Genomic DNA, 22,323 nt, shown 5'->3' with positions numbered 1-22,323 from the left:
AGACTGGCATGCATAGTATTTATCAGCCCTTTGATTACAATGAAGGGCAAGAATGTGCAACCTCCCGGGTGGCGCAGTGGTCTAGGGCACTGCATCGCTAGCTGCGCCACCAGAGTCTCTGGGTTCGCGCCCAGGCTGTGCTGGGTTCGCGCCTAGGCTGGGCTGGGTGTGCGCCCAGGCTCTGTCGCAGCCGGCCGCAACCGGGAGGTCCGTGGGGCGACGTACAATTGGCATAGCGTCGTCCGGGTTAGGGAGGGTTTGGCCGGTAAGGGATATCCTTGTCTCAGTATGTAAAATGTATGCACTCTACTGTAAGTCGCTCTGGATAAGAGCGTCTGCTAAATGACTAAAATGTAAATGTAAAATGTAAGAAGTGCTGCTCTTTTCTGGGCCAGCTGCAGCTTAGCTAGGTCTTTCCGTGCAGTGCTCGACCACAAGACTGGACAATAATTAAGATCAGACAAAACTTCTTTGGCGTGTGGTGTCAGGTCATTGGTAACAAAATAAAAGAGTAGAGTGCCTAGATAGCTGCCCTGTAGTACACCACGTTTGACATTAGAGACGCTTCCATTAAAGAAATCCCTTTGAGTTCTATTAGATGGCTCTGAATCCACAATATGTCAGAGGTTGAAAATCCATAGCACAACTTTTTTTCAACAACAGGTTATGGTCAATAATATCCAAGACCGCACTGAAATCTATCAGTACAGCTCCCACAATCTTCTTATCAATTTCTTTCAACAAATCATCAGTCATTTGTGTCGAGTGCCTTTCTCTATAAGCATGCTGAACGTCTTAATTTGTTTACAGAGAAATAGCATTGTATTTGGTCAAGCAAGCTTGTATGTCTGCTGTTAGAACCACTAAAACCTGGAGGGCTCTGTTAAAAAAAAATAGTGCACAGTGTAGGGAATAGGGTGCCATTTGGGACTCATCCTCTGTTTTTACCCCTCAATCCATATCAGGCCCTTAACACTGTTAATACCTCAGGGAACAATTGAGAAAATGTTTAAATGGAGGACATGTCAAGCACAAAAGTCAGTAAAACCCACTGTTCATTTTTGTCTGTATGACTTGAGTGTTATGGTTCAAAAACTGATTTTACAATATTTTTTTTTTAAGCCTGCATAAAAGGCTGTGTTTTATATAACCACTCTAAAGTACCATAATTGAGAGCTTCCCAAACTAGGATTCAATATAAACAACCTTGGGATTATTTGATTTCGCTAATGCAAGTATTTTTTGTAACCTATTTGCATTTTAATGTATTTATGTAATATAAACATTTTAAATTCCACAGTGAGTTCAGCCATATTGGGATATTTTAACTGGTGGGAAACATTTGCATGCAATCCCTAATCACTGTGAGCATTTGTCAGAAATACAGTGAATTGTGTCCTGAAGGTAATACATGTATATAGATGCTCTAAGGAGAGGCTTATTTAAGAAATGTCAGGGCTATTAAATTCGACTCACAGAATATGCATCTGGGAGTGAATGAAGAATGACACACACAACCTGGCCCACAACATCTTATTTAATCACAGTTCACACTGACTGGAACAAGAGGTGCCTCGCTCTTAAAGCTTGACTGGCAGATCTGAATAGAAAATTATTAATTTAATTGTCTAATTGCAGGACTGATAAAGGGTCTTGTATAACTATTTGTGTCTCAGTATTAACTGCATGAATCATTTTAAAAGAGTCCAATGTAGCTTTAAATACTGCTAAAAGTTACTTGAACCCTTAACATTTCAAAAGGAACACATCTCTCGTTGCAGTATCTTTATTCCCCACCACCACTCTGAATTTAGACACAGGACCTGACATGTCTGGGCTGTGCTGCAGGTGTCATTCCTCTGCTATTGTGCAGTGTGACTCAGGTGTGAGTGGTGTAGCCTATCCCCTCCCCAACTGCTCCAAGTGCAGGGCTACACCCATTGTGCCCCAGGGCTTGTCTGACTGAGTAATGTTGATGTGTGCCAGTTGGATGAAGTGCTTAGCTCCCCCCCCCAATAACAAGGCGTGGCCATCCACCTCACTGCCTAGGGCTTGTGTTAGGACATGTGCAATCTTTAGGAAGGGATCAGCGTCTTTCCTCTTTCTCCATCTTAATTCTCGTTAACTATGCACTCTTCATCACCTGTTGCCAGGTTGCAGTCAAAGCATTACTTTACCAACCTGTTCCGTCTTGTGCTGTTTTCCTGCCCCCACAGTTGCAGACACACCCAAACCAGGCCTTCCCTATTCCAGGACCAGACACTTGTGGTTTACACTCGACTCCTCCTCCTTTTGGAAGAGGGGGCTGGCTCCAATTTCACCCACCCCGTTGTGTTGTGGCGCTATTGTAAGAGAAACCTCCCGTTGTCAAGCTCTGTATCCCATACTGTGTGTTTTTCCGTCTGTTTTGCAGACAGTCGCAACATTGGGAATTAGTTGAGTTGTCACTTCAAATGCTTTCATGCACCATCTGGAGGGCATTACTTGGACATGTGCTCATTCCTTTCTCACCACAGCCCCAATGTTAAAGAAGTGTGTTGTCGACTTGGTGTCTGTCTGCTAACTTGCACTAGAGTAAGTATGCCACACGATATACGTTATGACAGCATTTTCCCCATCGAACTCATCAGAGGCCCACTACCAAGGGCTGTGGGCTCTCCTTCTCCGTGGCCGAAGTGAGTAAGATATTTAAGCGTGTTAACCCTCGCAAGGCTGCCGGCCCAGGCGGCATCTCTAGCCGCCGCCTCAGAGCATGCGCAGACCAGCTGGCTGTTGTGTTTATGGGCGTATTCAATCTCTCCCTGATGTCCCCACATGCTTCAAGATGTCCACCATTGTTCCTGTGCCCAAGAAAGCCAAGGTAACTGAACTAAATGACTATCGCCCCGGAGCACTCACTTCTGTCATCATGAAGTGCTTTGCGAGACTAGTCAAAGATCATATCACCTCTGCCTTACCTGACACCCTAGACCCACTCCAATTTGCTTACCACCCCAATAGAACGCCATCTCAATGCACACTGCGCTATCCCTACTGGACAAGAGGAATACCTTTGTAAGAATGCTGTTCATTGACCATAGCTCTGCATTCAACCCCATATTATCCTCCAAGCTCATCATAAGCTCGAGGCCTTGGCTCTGTACCCCACCCTGTGCAACTGGGTCCTGGACTTACTGACGCGCCGCCCCAGGTGGTGAAGGTAGGAAACAACACCTCCACTTCGCTAATCCTCAACCCTGGGGCCCCACAACCGTGCGTGCTCAGCCCCCTCCTGTACTCCCTGTTCACCCATGACTGCATGGCCACGGACGCCTCCAACTCAATCATCAAGTTTACAGACACAACAGTGGTAGGCTTGATTACCAACAATGATGAGACAGCCTACAGGGAGGAGGAGAGGGCTCTGGGAGTGTGGTGCCAGGAAAATATCCTCTCCCTCAACCTCAACAAAACAGGAGATGATCGTGGACTTCAGGAAACAGCAGAGGGAGCAGCACCCCTCTATCCACATAAACGGGGCCGCAGTGTAGAATGTGAAAAGCTTCAAGTTCCTCGGCGTACACATCACTGACAGACTGAAATGGTCCACCCACACAGGGGTCCACCCCTCAGGAGGCTGAAGAAATTTTGCTTGGCACCTAAAACCCTCACACACTTTTACAGATGAGAGCATGCTGTCGGGCTGTATCACTGCCTGGTACTGCACCGCCTGCAACCGCAGGGCTCTCCAGAGGGTGGTGCGGTCTGCCCAACGCATCACCGGGGGCAAACTACCTACCCTCCAGGACACCTACAGCACCCGGTGTCACAGGAAGGCCAAAAATATCAAGGACAACAACCACCGAGCCACTTCCTGTTCACCCCGTTATCATCCAGAAGGTGGGGTCAGTACAGGTGCATCAAAGCTGGGACCAAGACACTGAAAAACAGCTTCTATCTCAAAGCCATCAGACTGTTAAATAGCCATCACTAGCACAGAGAGGCAGCTGCCTATATACAGTTGAAGTCGGAAGTTTACATACATCTTAGCCAAATACATTTAAACTCAGTTTTTCCACAATTCCTGACATTTAGTCCTGGTAAAAATAGCCTGTCTTAGGTCAGTTGGGATCACCACTTTATTTTAAGAATGTGAAATGTCAGAATAATAGTAGAGAATTATTTATCAGCTTTTATTTCTTTCATCACATTCCCAGTGGGTCAGAAGTTTACATACACTCAATTAGTATTTGGTAGCATAGCCTTTAAATTGTTTAACTTGGATCAAGTGTTTTGGGTAGCCTTCCACCTGACAGAGCTGGTGTAACTGAGTCAGGTTAGTAGGCCTCCTTGGTCGCACACGCCTTTTCAGTTCTGCCCACATCTTCTATAGGATTGAGGTCAGGGCTTTGTGATGCCCCCTCCAATACCTTGACTTTGTTGTCCTTAATTAAGCCAGATTGCCACAACTTTGGAAGTATGCTTGGGGTGATTGTCCATTTGGAAGACCCATTTGTGACCAAGCTTTAACTTCCTGAATTATGTCTTGAGATGTTGCTTCAATATATCCACATACTTTTCCTTTTTCATGTTGCCATCTATTTTGTGAAGTGCGCCAGTCCCTCCTGCAGCAAAGCACCCCCACAACAGGATGCTGCCACCCCCGTGCTTCACGGTTGGGTTGGTGTTCTTCAGCTTGCAAGCCTCCCCCTTTTTCCTCCAAACATAATGATGGTCATTATGGCCAAACAGCTCTATTTTTGTTTCATCAGACCAGAGGACATTTCTCCAAAAAGTACGATCTTTGTCTCCATGTGCAGTTGCAAACCGTAGTCTAATTTTTATGGCGTTTTTGAGCAGTGGCTTCTTCCTTGCTGAGCGGCCTTTCAGGTTATATCGATATTGGACTCGTTTTACTGTGGATATAGATACTTTTGTACCTGTTTCTTCCAGCATCTTCACAAGGTCCTTTGCTGTTGTTCTAGGATTGATTTGACCTTTTCGCACCAAAGTACGTTCATCTTTAGGAGACAGAACGCGTCTCCTTCCTGAGCGGTATGACTGCTGCGTGGTCCCATGGTGTTTATACTTGCGTACTATTGTTTGTACAGATGAACGTGGTACCTTCAGGCGTTTGGAAATTGCTCCCAAGAATGAACCAGACTTGTGGAGGTCTACAATTTGGTTGATTTCTTTTGATTTTCCCATGATGTCAAGCAAAGAGGCACTGAGTTTGAAGGTAGGCCTTGAAATACATCCACAGGTACTTCTCCAATTCACTCAAATGATGTCAATTAGCCTACCAGAAGCTTGTAAAGTCATGACATCATTTTCTTGAATTTTCCAAGCTGTTTAAAGGCAGTCAACTCAGTGGATGTAAACTTCTGACCCACTGGATGTGTGATACAGTGAAATGTCTGTAAAAAATTGTTGGAAAAATTATTTGTCATGCACAAAGTAGATGTCCTAACCGACTTGCCAAAACTATAGTTGTTACCAAGAAATTTGTGGAGTGGTTGAAAAATGAGTTTTAATGATTACAACCTAAGTGTATGTAAACTTTCAACTTCAACTGTACGTAGACTTGAATTCACTGGCCACTTTAATAAATGGAACACTAGTCACTTTAATAATGTTTACATATTTTGCATTACTCGTGTATATACTGTATTCTATTCTACTGTATCTTAGTCTATGCCTCTCTGTCATTGTTCGTCCATTATTTATATGTTCTTATTTCCATTCCTTTACTTAGATTTGTGTGTATCGGGTATATGTTGTGAAATTGTCAGATATTACTTGTTAGATATTATTGCACTGGCGGAGCTAGAAACACACACATTTCACTACACCTGCAAAAACATCTGCTGAACACTTGTATGTGACCAATCACATTTGATTTGAGAGGCTTTTCAAACAAAGGGATCAAATAGACCAGGTAACACACAAATGAGTAAGGATGTGAATCATCTGTGTATAAACGAGAGAAACCTGATGAAATCCAATGTCAACATTTTAGATGAGTCATGCATTGAGAATTTCCAGATGATTCAAATGAACATTTCTATGTTGGATGTTGAGCTAAAAGATGCTGATGGTATAAGAAGAACATATGGTGTTGTACAGTACCAACCGCAGTCTGTCTGTCCATCGCTTTCTACAGGTAGGCCTATGCACCACATTACACTAAACTAGAGGAAGAACATGAAGTATCGGAATTGTCTGTTAGCATAATGTGCGATGATACACTGACTGATATAACTGACACTGTAGTACCCGATTCTGCTACCTAGCTTAGTCAGTGTTCAGTGTGCACGTCACTCCCTACCCACCAGGCTAGCCTCTGCTCATCCTCAAACTTCAAACCCACACCAGGTGTATTCAGCAATTAAGGTATTTTTAAGTGTCAAATTCAAATGTTTGTTTCTCAGTAGGTAATTTGCGTCCTCTTATTCTCTCGTACTGCGGTCTGAGGACTGAGTGCTCTCACACCATTGGTGAGGTGTACAGCTGTGCGATATAGACAAATCCTTATCACGATAAATTGACTGAATTATCACTAACAATAAATATAATGTTAATGTACACCTCATTTACTTTTTAGCATTATCCTTAAGTACTAACTATTAATTTGAATGTCGTAGCTGTCAATTGTCCTGTTAGCAATTGCCTATATTTGCAGATTTACATTTTAAAATGTCACATTTCTCTAGTGTAGACTACTTATTGTACTTATCAAGATCAGTCAAATGTCCTCTGTGGCTGGTTCTGTCTTCACAATCATTTTCGGTTTATCTGCTCAGCTCTAGTAACATGTTTCTGAGTGCAAAGCATTTTGGGCCAAGTGGAAAATAAACCTGTGAACTGCGCTGTCACATTCGCACATACTTAGTTAATGAATGGGACACTGTTCACCCCACCGGAAACACACACACACACATGGGCATTTAGAGACCGTAGACTTGATGTGCAGAGAATGGGGTGAGGCATTTGTAGGCCTATCTGTGTTTTGTTCTTATGCACCCCTCACTGTTTTGGGTAAAATGTCAGCATCGAATGTAGGCAGTTTGAAGTCCATTGGCATCTCTGTTTAGGTTATTGCAGAAGTCTGTCCGTTTCTGGTCTTCATTCAGTTGGTTCCTTAACCCTGAGTGAACTTTTTACCTCAGCACTGTCCTACCAGCCAAAACAAACAGACGTTTTGACTGCAGCACTGGTTTGTCAAAACGTCTGCTTCTCTCCTCAAACAAGTGTCTTTTGTCTCGCACGCCCTCAGTTTGATGGAGCCGGATTACCTTGATGTGATTTCACAGAGTAAACTTTCCCCCAGCAATTAACTAATTTGCTCATGTCGTGCCGATGCCCAGTTTCACTCACTGACCTCTGTAAGAAATCCAATGTGATCTCCCAGAATAAAACACAGATTGAAGACCAGGGAATACTTAAGTGACTGTAGCAATACTGTCTCCCTCTGCTGGTGTTGATTTCTCTCAGAGCACTGATCCTTTTTTTCCCAGGAGAGTTTCATTAAACAAACTATCAATGTCACAATAAAGTGCCACTTGTTGCAAACTGCATTGCCATGATGCTATGGGTATTACCATTTGTGGACCAAAGCTGCAACACAGGGTCTTAGGAGGATTTGAATGATAAGTAGGCCTGGTCAACAAAAAAAAATCACATTTGCGCTTGTTACAGGTTTTGGGTTTTTCCATTTGTTTTGAGGTTGGACTTTAGCATGTATAGCTCAGTAGCACGGAGGGCGCACTGATTGGTGTCTCCTCGTTAGTCAATATGTGTTAGACCTGTGCTGGTTGCCATATCATTAGTGGGAAGGTGTTTCACCTGTGCTGGCCCAGGTGCTATTTAAGTGGCTGGCCCAGTGCTCCAGTTGTCTTGATAGATGAGGGTTAACACCTTTTAGTTGGCGCTCCCTATTTTTATTTCTAGACAAACAATCCTTTATTTGATTTTTGTTTTGCTCCAACTTTTTGGTTTGCATCCTGTCTTAAGTTTGTTTTTCTTTTGTTTATCCTTTAGTGGGCGCTCATGGTGGGTGTATTTTTTAGGTTCTAGTAGTTGTTGCTAGTCGACATTCAGTTGACACCCACATGAGTGTCTTTCGGGAACCCCTCCTAAAACCCCACCTGGTTTGTTTGTTGGTCAGTGACTCTTTGTTAGTTCCCGCTTCTGTTCTCGCAACGTTTTTGGTTTTCCTGCTGGGGAACGTAACACGCTACTCTATCGTACTGTTTGTCTGATGTAACAAATATCTCAGAAGATCATAGAGTCCATGTGCACCCATTTTAACTGTTGCCAGCCTGCCTTGTGAAAGTTGGCGTAGGTAAACTGAGGGTCTGTGTGGTTGTCATAATCCATACCTCTTAGTGAGCCAGCAAGAGGCCCAGGTGATCCAGCATTAGCAGGGATTAGAGTTGGGATGACTGGGACACATTCATACAGAGGACCATACACACCCCCAGGAAAAATGACCCTTTTTTTAAATAGTAAAAAAAGTTATTTTGACAAGGCTACTTGTACTTAGATATTCTATGACCATGTTTTGGAACGACGTAGAGTAATACATTTGTGAAAATTCTACAGTAATATAGAGTGGGAAAACGGCCGTGCATTTGGAAAATTAATAGACACTGCGCTAAATAAAACCTAATAAAAACACCTGTCTTGTCCAAGACTGGCTATGGCGTACCAGTCTGCGTAGACTCCAATCAGAGCTACAGTAGGCCTATATGCAAATAAGCCATTTGCTGCACGGGCCTGCCATCATTCACTTTGAACTGGACTGTGTGTTTACAGGCAATAGCAACAGTGTGACTTTAGATCATCAGAATGCATCTGCCAAAAGCCACAATGCACCTGAATGGATTTATGTAAATACCACTGGAGTCCTCTTACATTTGGGAACTTCACAGTAGTGGCATTCTGGCTCTTTTCAGTGAGCCGGCTCGTACGGCTCAGCTCACCAAAAAGAGCTGGCTCTTTTGGCTCCCAAACAGCTCCCCAAAAAATAAATGTGTTTGTATTTTTATCATGTCAAAGAGTTTGCGATAGTTTGACTATGATTTGTTTTAACACCATTCTAATTCAATTATTAAATGAAATCATACTCTACCTTAAGCACAATGTATTTAAAATTTGCATTGGTTTGTTGTGAAAAAGAATGCTATTAAACGTTTGCATTTAAAGTATAACTTTAATGTATATAAACAATGTGCATATAAGTCTAACCATTCAAAATGAATACACTCTGAACAACATAATAGAATATTGCACCATATCAAAGAAAAGTAAATAACAATGTGCAAAACTGCAGCATCCCACTTAAAACATTACTGGCCCCTCTCTTCTCTCCTTTATTGCCATGTTATAACCAGCAGCACAGCAATGCTGACCATATTTTGCTTTTATGAGAGATTTGCATTCAGAAATGCAAGCTGCCTCACTTTCGAGGGGCTGATGCGGTTTCTTCTCTCAGTAATTATTTGTCCCGTTTTCGAATAGACCCTCTGAGGGAACGGATGTGGCCAATATGCAGAGTCTCCCTGTCATGACTTTAGTAAGCCATGGGTAGACAGAGGCTTTGTTCTTCCACCAGCTCAGAGGATCTGCAGATCTTTGGAGGGGCTCCTCCAAATAGGATCGGACCTCCATTAAGGCATCTACTGCGGGATTCCTTCGTGCTGCATCCCCAGTTGCTCTCTCGTCAAACAGCATCCAAACAGCAGATGTTTGTGTCACTACTGCTGGTGCTTCTGATCCCTCTTCTTCCTGTTGCCCTGGTGCCTGAGCCAGCTGACTGCTGGGGCTGTCCCTCCCTGCTGCTGAGGTTATTCTTTAAGAGCCTCATCAATCGCTCTGGCATCACTGAAGGCTAACTTCTTAAACCTGGGGTCAAGTGCAGAGGTTTCTGATAGCATGTGATTATATTCCATTCTGTGTAACTTTCTGTCCATTGATGAACATAGGGTGTCCATCAACTCTGTCACATGCCATGTGGTTACATTTGCTTCTCTCTGGCGGCTGGCTGTGATTTGCTGCAGACCCTTACACAGGAGTATCATTTTTGAGGCTGTCACATAGCTGAAAAGAGAAAACAGTAACTTAATAGTTCAGGTTCCTGTTTTGGAAGTACCGTAATTTCCGGACTATTAAGCGCACCTGAATATAAGCCGCACCCACTGAATTTGTAAAACATGTATTTTGTACATAAATAAGCCGCACATGTCTATAAGCCGCAGGTGCCTACCGGTATATTGAAACAAATGAACTTTACACAGCCTTTAAATGAAACACGGCTTGTAACAAAAATAAATAGGCTTTTAAACGAAACACGGCTTGTAACAAAAATAAATAGGCTTTTAAACGAAACACGGCTTGTAACAAAAATTTTAAAAAATAGCAGTAAACAGTAGCCTACCAAGAAAGTCATTGGTCACTATCTTCCTCCTCCTGTGCACTGAAACCACTGAAGTCATCTCCTTCGGTGTCGGAGTTGAATAGCCTCAGAATTGCTTCATCCGATGTTGGATCGTTTTCATTGTCGCTCTCGTCACTTTCATCCGGAGGCAAATTCCCCGCTGAGCTCATGCTGCCCTCTTCAACACGCAGCAGTCCAGCCTTTCGAAACCCGTTGATGATAGTGGATTTTTTGACAATGCTCCACGCTGTCAGGACCCACTGGCAGACTTGACCAAAAGTTGCTCTTCGCATGCGGCCCGTTTTAGTGAAGGATTTCTCCCGATTTCTCCTTTGCCATGATGAGGATGACAAAATGACTACCGTAATCAGAATGATGGGACGTTTGAGCGCGCTCGATTTACGTCACATTATGTGACGGTGCTCAGTTTTTTGGCAGCATGAATCTTGTGAAAGCGGGAAAAATCCATGAATTAGCCGCGTCATTGTATAAGCCGCGAGGTTCAAAGCGTGGGAAAAAGTAGCGGCTTATAGTCCGGAAATTACGGTATTCCACAGCTGCTTTCACTTTGTCCACAGTGGGCTTCGTCACATTCAGAGCATCTCTTACGATCAGGTTGATTTTTTTATTTTATTTTATTTTTTCCCCCCCTCCCCACCTTTATTTAACTTCTTTGGGCTGCAGGGGCAGTATTGAGTAGCCTGGATAAAAGGTGCCCATTTCAAACGGCCTCGTACTCAATTCTTGCTCGTACAATATGCATATTATTATTACTATTGGATAGAAAACACTAGTTTCTCAAACCGTTTGAATTATATCTGTGAGTAAAACAGAACTCATTTTGCAGCAAACTTCCTGACAGGAAGTGGAAAATCTGAAATCGATGCTCTGTTCTAGGGCCTGCCTATAAATGGGCATGATACGTATTAGTATACATGCACTTCATACGCCTTCCACTAGATGTCAATAGGGAGTGAGATAAGAAATGGAGTGTATAACTTGATCTGAGGTCGAATAAGAGCTCTTGGCATGACGTGTCACCAATTTCTTGTTTTCAGGAAGGCGCGAGAAGTACCCGGGGATTGCCTTCTGAAAAGCTGTCGTTATAGACGGCTACTATCTCCGGCTTTGATTTTATTTGATAAATGTGACTATCATCGTAAAGTATGTTTTTTCAATATAGTTTTATTCGATTATTGAAATTTATTCGGGACGTTAGGCGTGTTGCGTTGTCTGCGTTTGTTCACGAAGGAGAGCTTCGCGCCACTTTGCTAGCTTTCCGTGCTAATTGACTGGAGAAGAGGACATTCTAAAACCAAACAACGATTGTTCTTGACAAAGGACCCCTTGTACAACATTCTGATGGAAGATCATCAAAAGTATGACCCATTTATGATGCTATTTCATATATCTGTCGGAACATGTTTACTAATAGTTTGCGCCCAGATTTTGGGCACTCTCTCGCTATAACGTAAGCTGGATGTCGTAATGAAGTTATTTTTAGAATTCTAACACGGCGATTGCATTAAGAACTAGTGTATCTATCATTTCCTATACCACATGTATTTTTTAGTAACGTTTATGAATAGTTATTTGGTCAGAATAGGTGAGTCATAAAAATATCTGGACATTCTGGGAAAAAGATGCTACGTTAGCACAATGTATAACCACTGATTTCAGCTCTAAATATGCACATTTTCGAACAAAACATAAGTGTATGTATAACCTGATGTTATAGGACTGTCATCTGATGAAGCTTATCAAGGTTAGTCAAAAATTATATCTTTTGCTGGTTTGTTACGATCGCTAACTTTTGCTGCTGGTAAATGGCTTGTGTTTCTGGCTATTGTGGTAAGCTAATATAATGCTATATTGTGTTTTCGCTGTAAAACACTTAAAAGATCTGAAATATTGGCTGGATTCACAAGATGCTTGTCTTTCATTTGCTGTACACCATGCATTTTTCAGAAATGTTTTATGATGAGTATTTAGGTATTTCACGTTGGTGTCTGTAATTACTCTGGCTGCTTCGGTGCTATTTGTGACGGTAGCTGTGATGGTAGCTGCAATGTAAAACTGATTTATACCTCAAATATGCACATTTTTTGAACAAAACATGTTATAAGACTGTCATCTGATGAAGTTGTTTCTTGGTTAGTTTGGTTGGTTCTTGGTTAGTTAGGTTGGTTTTGTGCATGCTACCTGTGCTGTGAAATGTCTGTCCTTTTTTGTATTTGGTGGTGAGCTAACATAAATATATGTGGTGTTTTCACTGTAAAACATTTTAAAAATCGGACATGTTGGCTGGATTCACAAGATGTTTATCTTTCATTTGCTGTATTGGACTTGTTAATGTGTGAAAGTTAAATATTTCTAAAAAATATATTTTGAATTTCGCGCCCTGCACTTGAGCTGGCTGTTGTCATAAGTGTACCGACACCGGGCTTGCAGCCATAAGAAGTTAACCAGGTAGGCAAGTTGAGAACAAGTTCTCATTTACAATTGCGACCTGGCCATGATAAAGCAAAGCAGTTCGACACATACAACAACCCAGAGTTACACATGGAGTAAAACAAACATACAGTCAATAATACAGTAGAAAAATAAGTCTATATACAATGTGAGCAAATGAGGTGAGATAAGGGAGGTAAAGGCAACAAAAAGGCCATAGTGGTGAGGTAAATACAATATAGCAAGTAAAACACTGGAATGGTAGATTTGCAGTGGAAGAATGTGCAAAGTAGAGATAGAAATAATGAGGTGCAAAGGAGCAAAATAAATACAGAAGGGAAAGAGGTAGTTTGGGCTAAATTATAGATGGGCTATGTACAGGTGCAGTAATCTGTGAGCTGCTCTGACAGCTGGTGCTTAAAGCTATTGAGGGAGATAAGTGTTTCCAGTTTCAGAGATTTTTGTAGTTCGTTCCAGTCATTGGCAGCAGAGAACTGGAAGGAGAGGCGGCCAAAGGAGGAATTGGCTTTGGGGGTGACCAGAGATATACCTGCTGGAGCGCGTGCTACAGGTGGGTGCTGCTATGGTGACCAGCGAGCTGAGATAAGGGGGTACTTTACCTAGCAGGGTCTTGTAGATAACCTGGAGCCACTGGGTTTGGCGACGAGTATGAAGCGAGGGCCAGCCAACGAGAGCGTACAGGTCGCAGTGGTGGGTAGTATATGGGGCTTTGGTGACAAATGATGGCACTGTGATAGACTGCATCCAATTTATTGAGTAGGGTATTGGAGGCTATTTTGTAAATGACATCGCCGAAGTCGAGGATCGATAGGATGGTCTTTTTTTTTTTTACGATGATTGGCAGTATGAGTGAAGGATACTTTGTTGCGAAATAGGAAGCAAATTCTAGATTTAACTTTGGATTGGAGATGTTTGATGTGAGTCTGGAAGGAGAGTTTACAGTCTAACCAGACACCTAGGTATTTGTAGTTGTCCACATATTCTAAGTCCGAACCGTCCAGAGTAGTGATGCTGGACAGGCGGGCAGGTGCAGGCAGCGATTGGTTGAAGAGCATGCATTTAGTTTTACTTGTATTTAAGAGCAGTTGGAGGCCACGGAAGGTGAGTTGTATGGCATTGAAGCTCGTCTGGAGGATTGTTAAGTGTCCAAAGAAGGGCCAGAAGTATACAGAATGGTGTCGTCTGCGTAGAGGTGGATCAGAGACTCACCAGCAGCAAGAGCGACATCATTGATGTATACAGAGAAGAGTCGGCCCAAGAATTGAACCCTGTGGCACCCCCATAGACTGCCAGAGGCCCGGACAACAGGCCCTCCGATTTGACACACTGAACTCTATCAGAGAAGTAGTTGGTGGGCGAGGCAATCATTTGAGAAACCAAGGCTGTCGAGTCTGCCGATAAGAATGTGGTGATTGACAGAGTCGAAAGCCTTGGCCAGGTCAATGAATACGGCTGCACAGTATTGTTTCTTATCGATGGCGGTTAAGATATTGTTTAGGACCTTGAGCGTGGCTGAGGTGCACCCATGACCAGTTCTGAAACCAGATTCCATAGCGGAGAAGGTGCGGTGGGATTCGAAATGGTTGGTAATCTGTTTGACTTGGCTTTCGAAGACCTTAGAAGGGCAGGGTAGGGGATAGATATAGGTCTGTAGCAGTTTGGGTCAAGAGTGTCCCCCCCTTTGAAGAGGGGGATGACCGCAGCTGCTTTCCAATCTTTGGGAATCTCAGACATACAAAAGAGAGGTTGAACAGGCTAGTAATAGGGGTTGCAACAATTTCGGCAGATCATTTTATAAAGAAAGGGTCCAGATTGTCTAGCCCGGCTGATTTGTAGGGGTCCAGATTTTGCAGCTCTTTCAGAACATCAGCTGACTGGATTTGGGTGAAGGAGAAATGGGGAAGGCTTGGGAGAGTTGCTGTGGAGGGTGCAGTGCTGTTGACCGGGGTAGGGGTAGCCAGGTGGAAAGCATGGCCAGCCGTAGAAAAATGCTTATTGAAATTCTCAATTATAGTTTCCTATCCTCAGTGCAGTGGGCAGCTGGGAGGTGCTCTTATTCTCCATGGACTTTAGTGTCCCCGAACTTTTTTGAGTTTGTGTTGCAGGAAGCAAATTTCTGCTTGAAAAAGCTAGCCTTGGCTTTTCTAACTGCCTGTGTATATTGGTTTCTAACTTCCCTGAAAAGTTGCGTATCACGGGGGCTGTTCGATGCTAATGCAGAACGCCACAGGATGTTTTTGTGTTGGTTAAGGGCAGTCAGGTCTGGAGAGAACCAAGGGCTATATCTGTTCCTGGTTCTACATTTCTTGAATGGGGCATGCTTATTTAAGATGGTAAGGAAGGCATTAAAAAAAAAAAAAAAAAAAATACCCAGGTATCCTCTACTGACGGGATGAGGTCAATATCCTTCCAGGATACCCGGGCCAGGTCGATTAGAAAGGCCTGCTCGCTGAAGTGTTTCAGGGAGTTTGTGGGCAAGACTTGGATGATGGGTCCATTTAAAAAAAAAAAAAAAAAAAAAAAAAAAAAAAATTGGCTTTGATTACATTAGCTGCATTGTCGCTAACACAACATACCACTTTTCCATCTACTTGCCACTCTCAACAGTTCCTCTGCCAAGTTTGAGGTGTGTCTGTCGCTGAACTCAAAGCAGTCAAGAAGACAGCTAGACATAGAAAAATCTTCAATGAAGTGACATTTAACGGACATGTAAGAAATTCTACACTGTGCTCTAACATTGTCTACATTATTAAAATGCATCCAAATGCTACTGTTTTCACAGCTGTCCTTCCTCGGCTGCTAAGTGTGTGACTGAGTGAGTTGGCTCAGCCCTCCCTCACGCATCTTTGGTTCATTGGTTGACATTGTGTGTCTGACTGTAACAACCGGTGAGGCTGTTAGTCTGAGCAGACAGTCAGAACGAATGTGTGTGCGCGTGAGCATTTAGGCCTATATTATTTAATTTCTTTTTTCGTTCTTTGAATTTGTTAATTCTATTCGTTAAATAGATTCGGCTCTTATTATATGCGAGTCGGCTCCCAACGTTCACCTACTTCACAGTCCTATTGATCAAACAAACATGAAACGGTAGGCTCTCTCTCTGTTGCCTATGCACATCAACAGCTAATGCTAGCCAGATGAGGTAAAATCTAACTAGGGAACATTAGATAAACTTGTTGAGCTAGTTGGCTGTCAAAATTGCACTGATAAACGATGGGTAATAGTAGTGTGCTCTTCCTTCTGCAGCTTGCCTGCCAATGCATCCTAGTCCCAACCCACGTTTTGACAACTGCCCACCCATTTGATCGATGCCAAAACCATTTGATTGACATCTGAGATATGCTGACTGTTCAGCACAGCTAGTTAGCGAAGCGATTCAAATGTCTTGCTAGCTAACCAAATGAAACCTGCATCTCTAGCTGTAGCCAACAAAAAATGACATGACATCCCGCAGCAGCTAGCTAGCTAACGTTCTGCTCTGTTTTTAGCTTGCTAAATAAATAGCTAGCAACATAGATACTCTAACCCAGGGGTGTCATATTGAAAAAAAACAATGAATTCGCAGGCCAGACAGTTTTTGTTTTTACAAAAATATTTGCAACTACGACCCAAACTGGCCATTGTTTTATTCGAAAAATGACTTTTTATAATGTCCACTTATGTACATAGGATGCTGTGTATGTAGCATTAACATATTAAAACAAAATAGATAAATATTTGTCCATCCTTTGCTGCTAAAACTGTCTTCTGGTATTTGTTTCGTTAGTCCATTGTTGATATAGTCCCAAAATGTTTTGCATGTCAGCAATCAAGTTTTCAAAATGTATAACTTTCAAAAATACAGACAGTATTCTATTTCTATGGACACAGTCCTGCCCAGGGGGTAGGGTGGAGGGAGGAATATCACTACTAGGGATTGTGGAGAATCTCTGTCCTCTTGCCCTGTCCCTCATCACTCACTCACTCTCTCTCACACACACTTTTTTCCTCTACCACAGAAAGCGGTATTATCTTCTCTTTCAGCTTGGCGAGCTGGGCCGTCTCATAGGAAGTGCTCTGTATTCAGTGACAGGATGCTACAATGGCCTATTTGTTAAAGAGGCACAGGGCAAGGGCTCTGGGGTTTAGGGCTGGGCTGGATAAGCCACACTGGGTCCTGTGTGATTTCTCTCGCTCTATACATCACAACAGCCCCCTGCAGAAATAGATCTGGTGCTGTGAAATGTTTGATGTGCCATTTTACCCAATGTATTTTAAGTCTGTCAGTGGACTGCTTCCAGACGTATCTAGCCTGCAACAGTTGGGTTAGCAGGACCACATTTTTATTTGCAGGATCCATTTGTCTGATTTCGTCAATGGATATCTTAGATAATGATGTCCAGAAAGTCTGGGAAGCTTGATATGACAAGCAGTAGAAGTGAAAGTCTGTCACTCACTCAAGCCTCTTATGTAGCTGTCAAAAAAACATATGGTTGATGGAGCTAATAGCTGGAGTCTTTAACCTCCTCCTAATGAGTAGTCTAGAGGGGGACCTGATGCTGCTGCAATGAAAACTGACAACGGGGTTGCTTGCTTTCATCGTTAAACTGGACTCATCCTAATGATGCAAGGAAGACATACTAGGTCATAATTTGATGTTCAATTTGCAGTGTGACCATCTATATCTCAGCAGTGGTTTAAGGAAATAGATTTTTGATTGTTCCATAGGGCAGAATATACACTGAACAAAAATATAAACGTAACATGTAAAGTGTCGGTCCCATGTTTGAGCTGAAATAAAATATCCCATAAATGTTCCATAAGCACTAAAAGCTTATTTCTCTCAAATGTTGTGCACAATTTTGTTTATATCCCTGTTAGTGAGCATTTCTCTGCCAAGATAATCCTTCCACCTGACTGGTGTGGTATATCAAGAAGCTGATTAAATGGCATGATCATTACACAGGTGCACCTTGTGCTGGGGGCAATGTAAGGCCACTCTAAAATGTGATGTTTTGTCACACAACACAATGCCACAGATGTCTCACATTTTGAGGTAGTGTGCAATCGGCAGAGCTATTGCCAGAGAATTTAATGTTAATTTCTCTGCCAAGGTCATTTTAGAGAATTTGGCAGTACGTCCAATCGGCCTAATAATTGTAGACTATATTGAACCACACCAGCCCAGGATCTCCATATCCAGCTTCTTCACCTGCGGGATTGTGTCATGCGCTAAGTAGTTGTCCTAACCGACTTGCCAAAACTATAGTTTGTTAACAAGAAATTTGTGGAGTGGTTGAAAAACGAGTTTTAATGATTCCAACCTAAGTGTATGTAAACTTCTGACTTCAACTGTGTGTATGTATATTTAGGCACATTTTCAAGTAAAACTGTAGCTCTTTTGAGCCCTGACATTAACATAAGTATTTTTATACTCCTGCTACCATTCACTTTTCAGCTCTGTTTACAGTTGGATCCTACTACCAGTCACTTATAAACCCACCTCAACCATTCTAGTACCCCTTCACATTGAATAAGGTACAGGCATTGACCTGTATATACTTGCATTCTCGTGTTTCTAAATCGCGTCGTAGTTCCTGTGTGGTTTTTATTTTTTATCACAGTATTTTTTATTTGTATTATCATCATCACTGCATTGTTGGAAGATCTCTCACTGTACAGTTTTACACCTGTTGTATCCTGTGCACGTTGACACTTGTGTTAAGTGTACTGCTTTTGTGAGACCATGATAGCGTAGAAAAAGCTGTGGATTCTTCTTAAATGGTTTTGTCATTTGAGTCCATGCTTAACTTTCCTTGCTTCAACACACTTGTAATATGGCATTGTTGTTGTCAAGGTTTGTTAATTGATAGGTTTGTTGTCTTTTTGTTCCATTGTTTTCCAGGGGCGACAAAAGAGATTGGCTCAGCCTTGACGAGAATGTGCATGAGGCACAGAAGCATCGAGTCCAAACTGAAGCTCTTCACCACGTAAGTAATGGAACTGTGAATCATGGTTTCTGGGAGACATTTGATTGGGTATTACAACAGTCATAGGGCAAAGCAAATCATCTCCAATGTCATTGTTTCCTATTTGTTTGAGAAATTTTATTTGTCACATGCTTCGTAGACAACAGCTGTAGACTAACAGTGAAATGCTTAATTACAGGTATTTTTCCAAAAATGCAGAGTTGAAGACAAAATAAAACAATTGAAATAGTGACAGTGAATAACAAATGTCAATAAAGAGTAAAACTAACATTGCTATATATAGGGAGTATACAGTGCCGTGCAAAAGTATTCACCCCCTTGGCGTTTTCCTTTTTTGTTGCATTACAGCCTGTAATTTAATTTAAATTGATTTTCATTTGGATTTCATGTAATGGACATACACAAAATAGTCCAAATTGGTGAAGTGAAAATGTTTTCTTAAAAGTGGTGCGTGCATATGTATTCACCCGCTTTGCTATGAAGCCCCTGAATAAGATCTGGTGCAACCAATTACCTTCAGAAGTCACAGAATGAGTTAGATTGTACACAGGTGGACTTTATTTAAGTGTCACATGATTTGTCACATGATCGCAGTATAAACAGTTTAAGTCGGAAGTTTACATACTTAGGTTGGAGTCATTAACTCGTTTTTCAACCACTTCACAAATTTCTTGTTAGCAAACTATAGTTTTGGCAAGTCGATTAGGACATCTACTTTGTGCATGACACAAGTCATTTTTACAATTGTTTACAGACAGATTATTTCACTTATAATTCACTGTATCACAATTCCAGTGGGTCAGAAGTTTACATACACTAAGTTGACTGTGCCTTTAAACAGCTTGGAAAATTCCAGAAAATGATGTCATGGCTTTAGAAGCTTCTGATAGGCTAATTGACATCATTTGAGTCAATTGGAGGTGTACCTGTGGATGTATTTCGAGGCCTACCTTCTAACTCAGTGCCTCTTTGCTTGACATCATGGGAAAATCAAAAGAAATCAGCCGAGACCCCAGAAATTATTTTTTTTAGACCTCCACAAGTCTGGTTCATTCTTGGGAGCAATTTCCAAACGCCTGAAGGTACCATGTTCATCTGTACAAACAATAGTACGCAAGTATAAACACCATGGGACCACGCAGTCGTCATACTGCTCAGGAAGGAGACGCGTTCTTTCTCCTAGAGATGAACGTACTTTGGTGCGAAAAGTGCAAATCAATCCCAGAACAGCAAAGGACCTTGTGAAGATGCTGGCGGAAACGGGTACAAAAGTATCTATATCCACAGTAAAACGAGTCCTATATTGACATAACCTGAAAGGCTGCTCAGGAAGAAAGAAGCCGCTGCTCCAAAACCGCCATAAAAAAAGCCAGACTATGGTTTGCAGTTGCACACGTGGACAAAGATCGTACTTTTGGAGAAATGTCCTCTGGTCTGATAAAACAAAAATATAACTGTTTGGCCATAATGACCATCATTATATTTGGAGGAAAAAGGGGGAGGCTTGCAAGCCGACGAACACCATCCCAACCGGTCTGAGAGTCTTTAGGTGCCTTTTGGAGAACTCCAAGTGGGCTGCCATGTGCCTTTTACTGAAGAGTGGCTTCCGTCTGGCCACTCTAACATAAAGGCCTGATTGGTGGAGTTCTGCAGAGATGGTTGCCCTTCTGGAAGGTTCTCCCATCTCCCCAGAGGAACTCTAGAGCTCTGTCTGAGTGACCATCACGTTCTTGGTCACCTCTCTGACCAAGGCCCTTCTTCCCCGATTTGCTCAGTTTGGCTGGGCGGCCAGCTCTAGGAAGAGTGTTGGTGGTTCCAAACTTCTTCCATTTAAGAATGATGGAGGCCACTGTGTTCTTGGGGACCTTCAATGCTGCCGAAATGTTTTGGTACCCTTTCCCAGATTTGTGCCTTGACACAATCCTGTCTTGGAGCGCTATGGACTATTTATTCGACCTCATGGCTTGGTGTTTGCTCTGACATACACTGTCAACTGTGGGGCTGCGCAGACACGGACACCCCTATCATGAAGCTCCTGACGAACAGTTATTGTGCTGACGTTGTTTCCAGAGGCAGTTTGGTAACTCGGTAGTGAGTGTTGCAACCGAGGACAGACGATTGTTACACTCTACGCTCTTCCACACTCGGCAGTCCCGTTCTGTGAGCTTGTGCGGCCTACCACGTCACAGCTGAGCCGTTGTTGCTCCTAGACGTTTCCACTTCACATTAACCGCACTTACAGTTGACTGGGGCAGCTCGGCATATCCAAATCATGTCCAATCAAATGAATTTACCACAGGTGGATTCCAATCAAATTGTAGCAACATCAAGGATGATCAATGCGAACAGGATACACATGAGCTCAATTTTGAGTCTCAGCAAATTGTCTTAATACTATATAAATAGAATTTCACTTTTTGATTTCACTTTTTATTTAGTCCATTTTAGAATAAGGCTGTAACGTAACAATGTTAAATGTCAAGGGGTCTGAATACTTTCTGAATACACTGTACAGGGAGTACCAGTACCGAGTCGATGTGCAGGGTTATGAGGTAGCTACATTATATATGTACAAAAGTCTGTGGACACCCCTTCAAATTTGTGGATTTGGCTATTTCAGCTATACCAGTTGCTTATAGGTGTATAAAATCAAGCACACCGCCATGCAATCTCCACAAACATTGGCAGTAGAATGGCCTTACTGAAGAGCTCAGTGACTTTCAATGTGACACCATCATAGTATGCCACATTTCCAACAAGTCAGTTTGTCAAATTTATGCCGAGCTGCCCGAGTCAACTGTAAGTGCGGTTAATGTGAAGTGGAAACGTCTAGGAGCAACAACGGCTCAGCTGTGACGTGGTAGGCCGCACAAGCTCACAGAACGGGACTGCCGAGTGTGGAAGAGCGTAGTGTGTAACAATCGTCTGTCCTCGGTTGCAACACTCACTACCGAGTTACCAAACTGCCTCTGGAAACAACGTCAGCACAATAACTGTTTGTCAGGAGCTTCATGATAGGGGTGTCCGTGTCTGCGCAGCCCCACACAGCCTGTGAACGCCATGCGCAAAGCCAAGCGTTGGTTGGAGTGGTGTAAAGCTTGCCGCCATTTGACTCTGGAACAGTGGAAACACGTTCTCTAGAGTGATGAATCACGCCTCACCATCTGGCAGTCCGACGGACAATCTGGTTTGGCAGATGCCAGGATAATGCTACGTGCCTGAATGCTTCGTGCCAAATGTAAAGTTTAGTGGAGGAGGAATAATGGTCTGGGGTTGTTTCTCATGGTTGGGGTTAGGCCCGCTAGTTCCAGTGAACGATACAGCATACAATGACATTCTAGATGTTTCTGTGCTTCCAACATTGTGGCAACAGTTAGGGGAAGGCCCTTCCTGTTTCAGCTTGACAATGCCCCCGTGCACAAAGCTCGGTCCATACAGAAATGGTTTGTCTAGATTGGTGTGGAA

The 22,323-nt window shown here is 42.7% G+C and overlaps 1 protein-coding gene across 2 annotated transcripts in view; it reads left to right on the top strand.

The window, feature by feature from the left end:
- The window catches only part of LOC120064988 (protein MTSS 2-like), a 118,382-nt gene that overhangs the window by 40,989 nt on the left and 55,070 nt on the right, over positions 1-22,323 (top strand). For both annotated transcript variants that reach the window (XM_039015611.1, XM_039015612.1), the window contains exon 4: positions 18,774-18,858. In XM_039015611.1, the coding sequence (XP_038871539.1) occupies positions 18,774-18,858 (85 nt within the window). The remainder of the gene's footprint in view (positions 1-18,773; positions 18,859-22,323) is intronic.

This window comes from Salvelinus namaycush, chromosome 20 (assembly GCF_016432855.1).
Source record: "Salvelinus namaycush isolate Seneca chromosome 20, SaNama_1.0, whole genome shotgun sequence".
NCBI lineage: Eukaryota > Metazoa > Chordata > Actinopteri > Salmoniformes > Salmonidae > Salvelinus > Salvelinus namaycush.
Note: the sequence above shows the minus strand (reverse complement) of the source record. Positions and strands in the feature narration are given on the sequence as shown.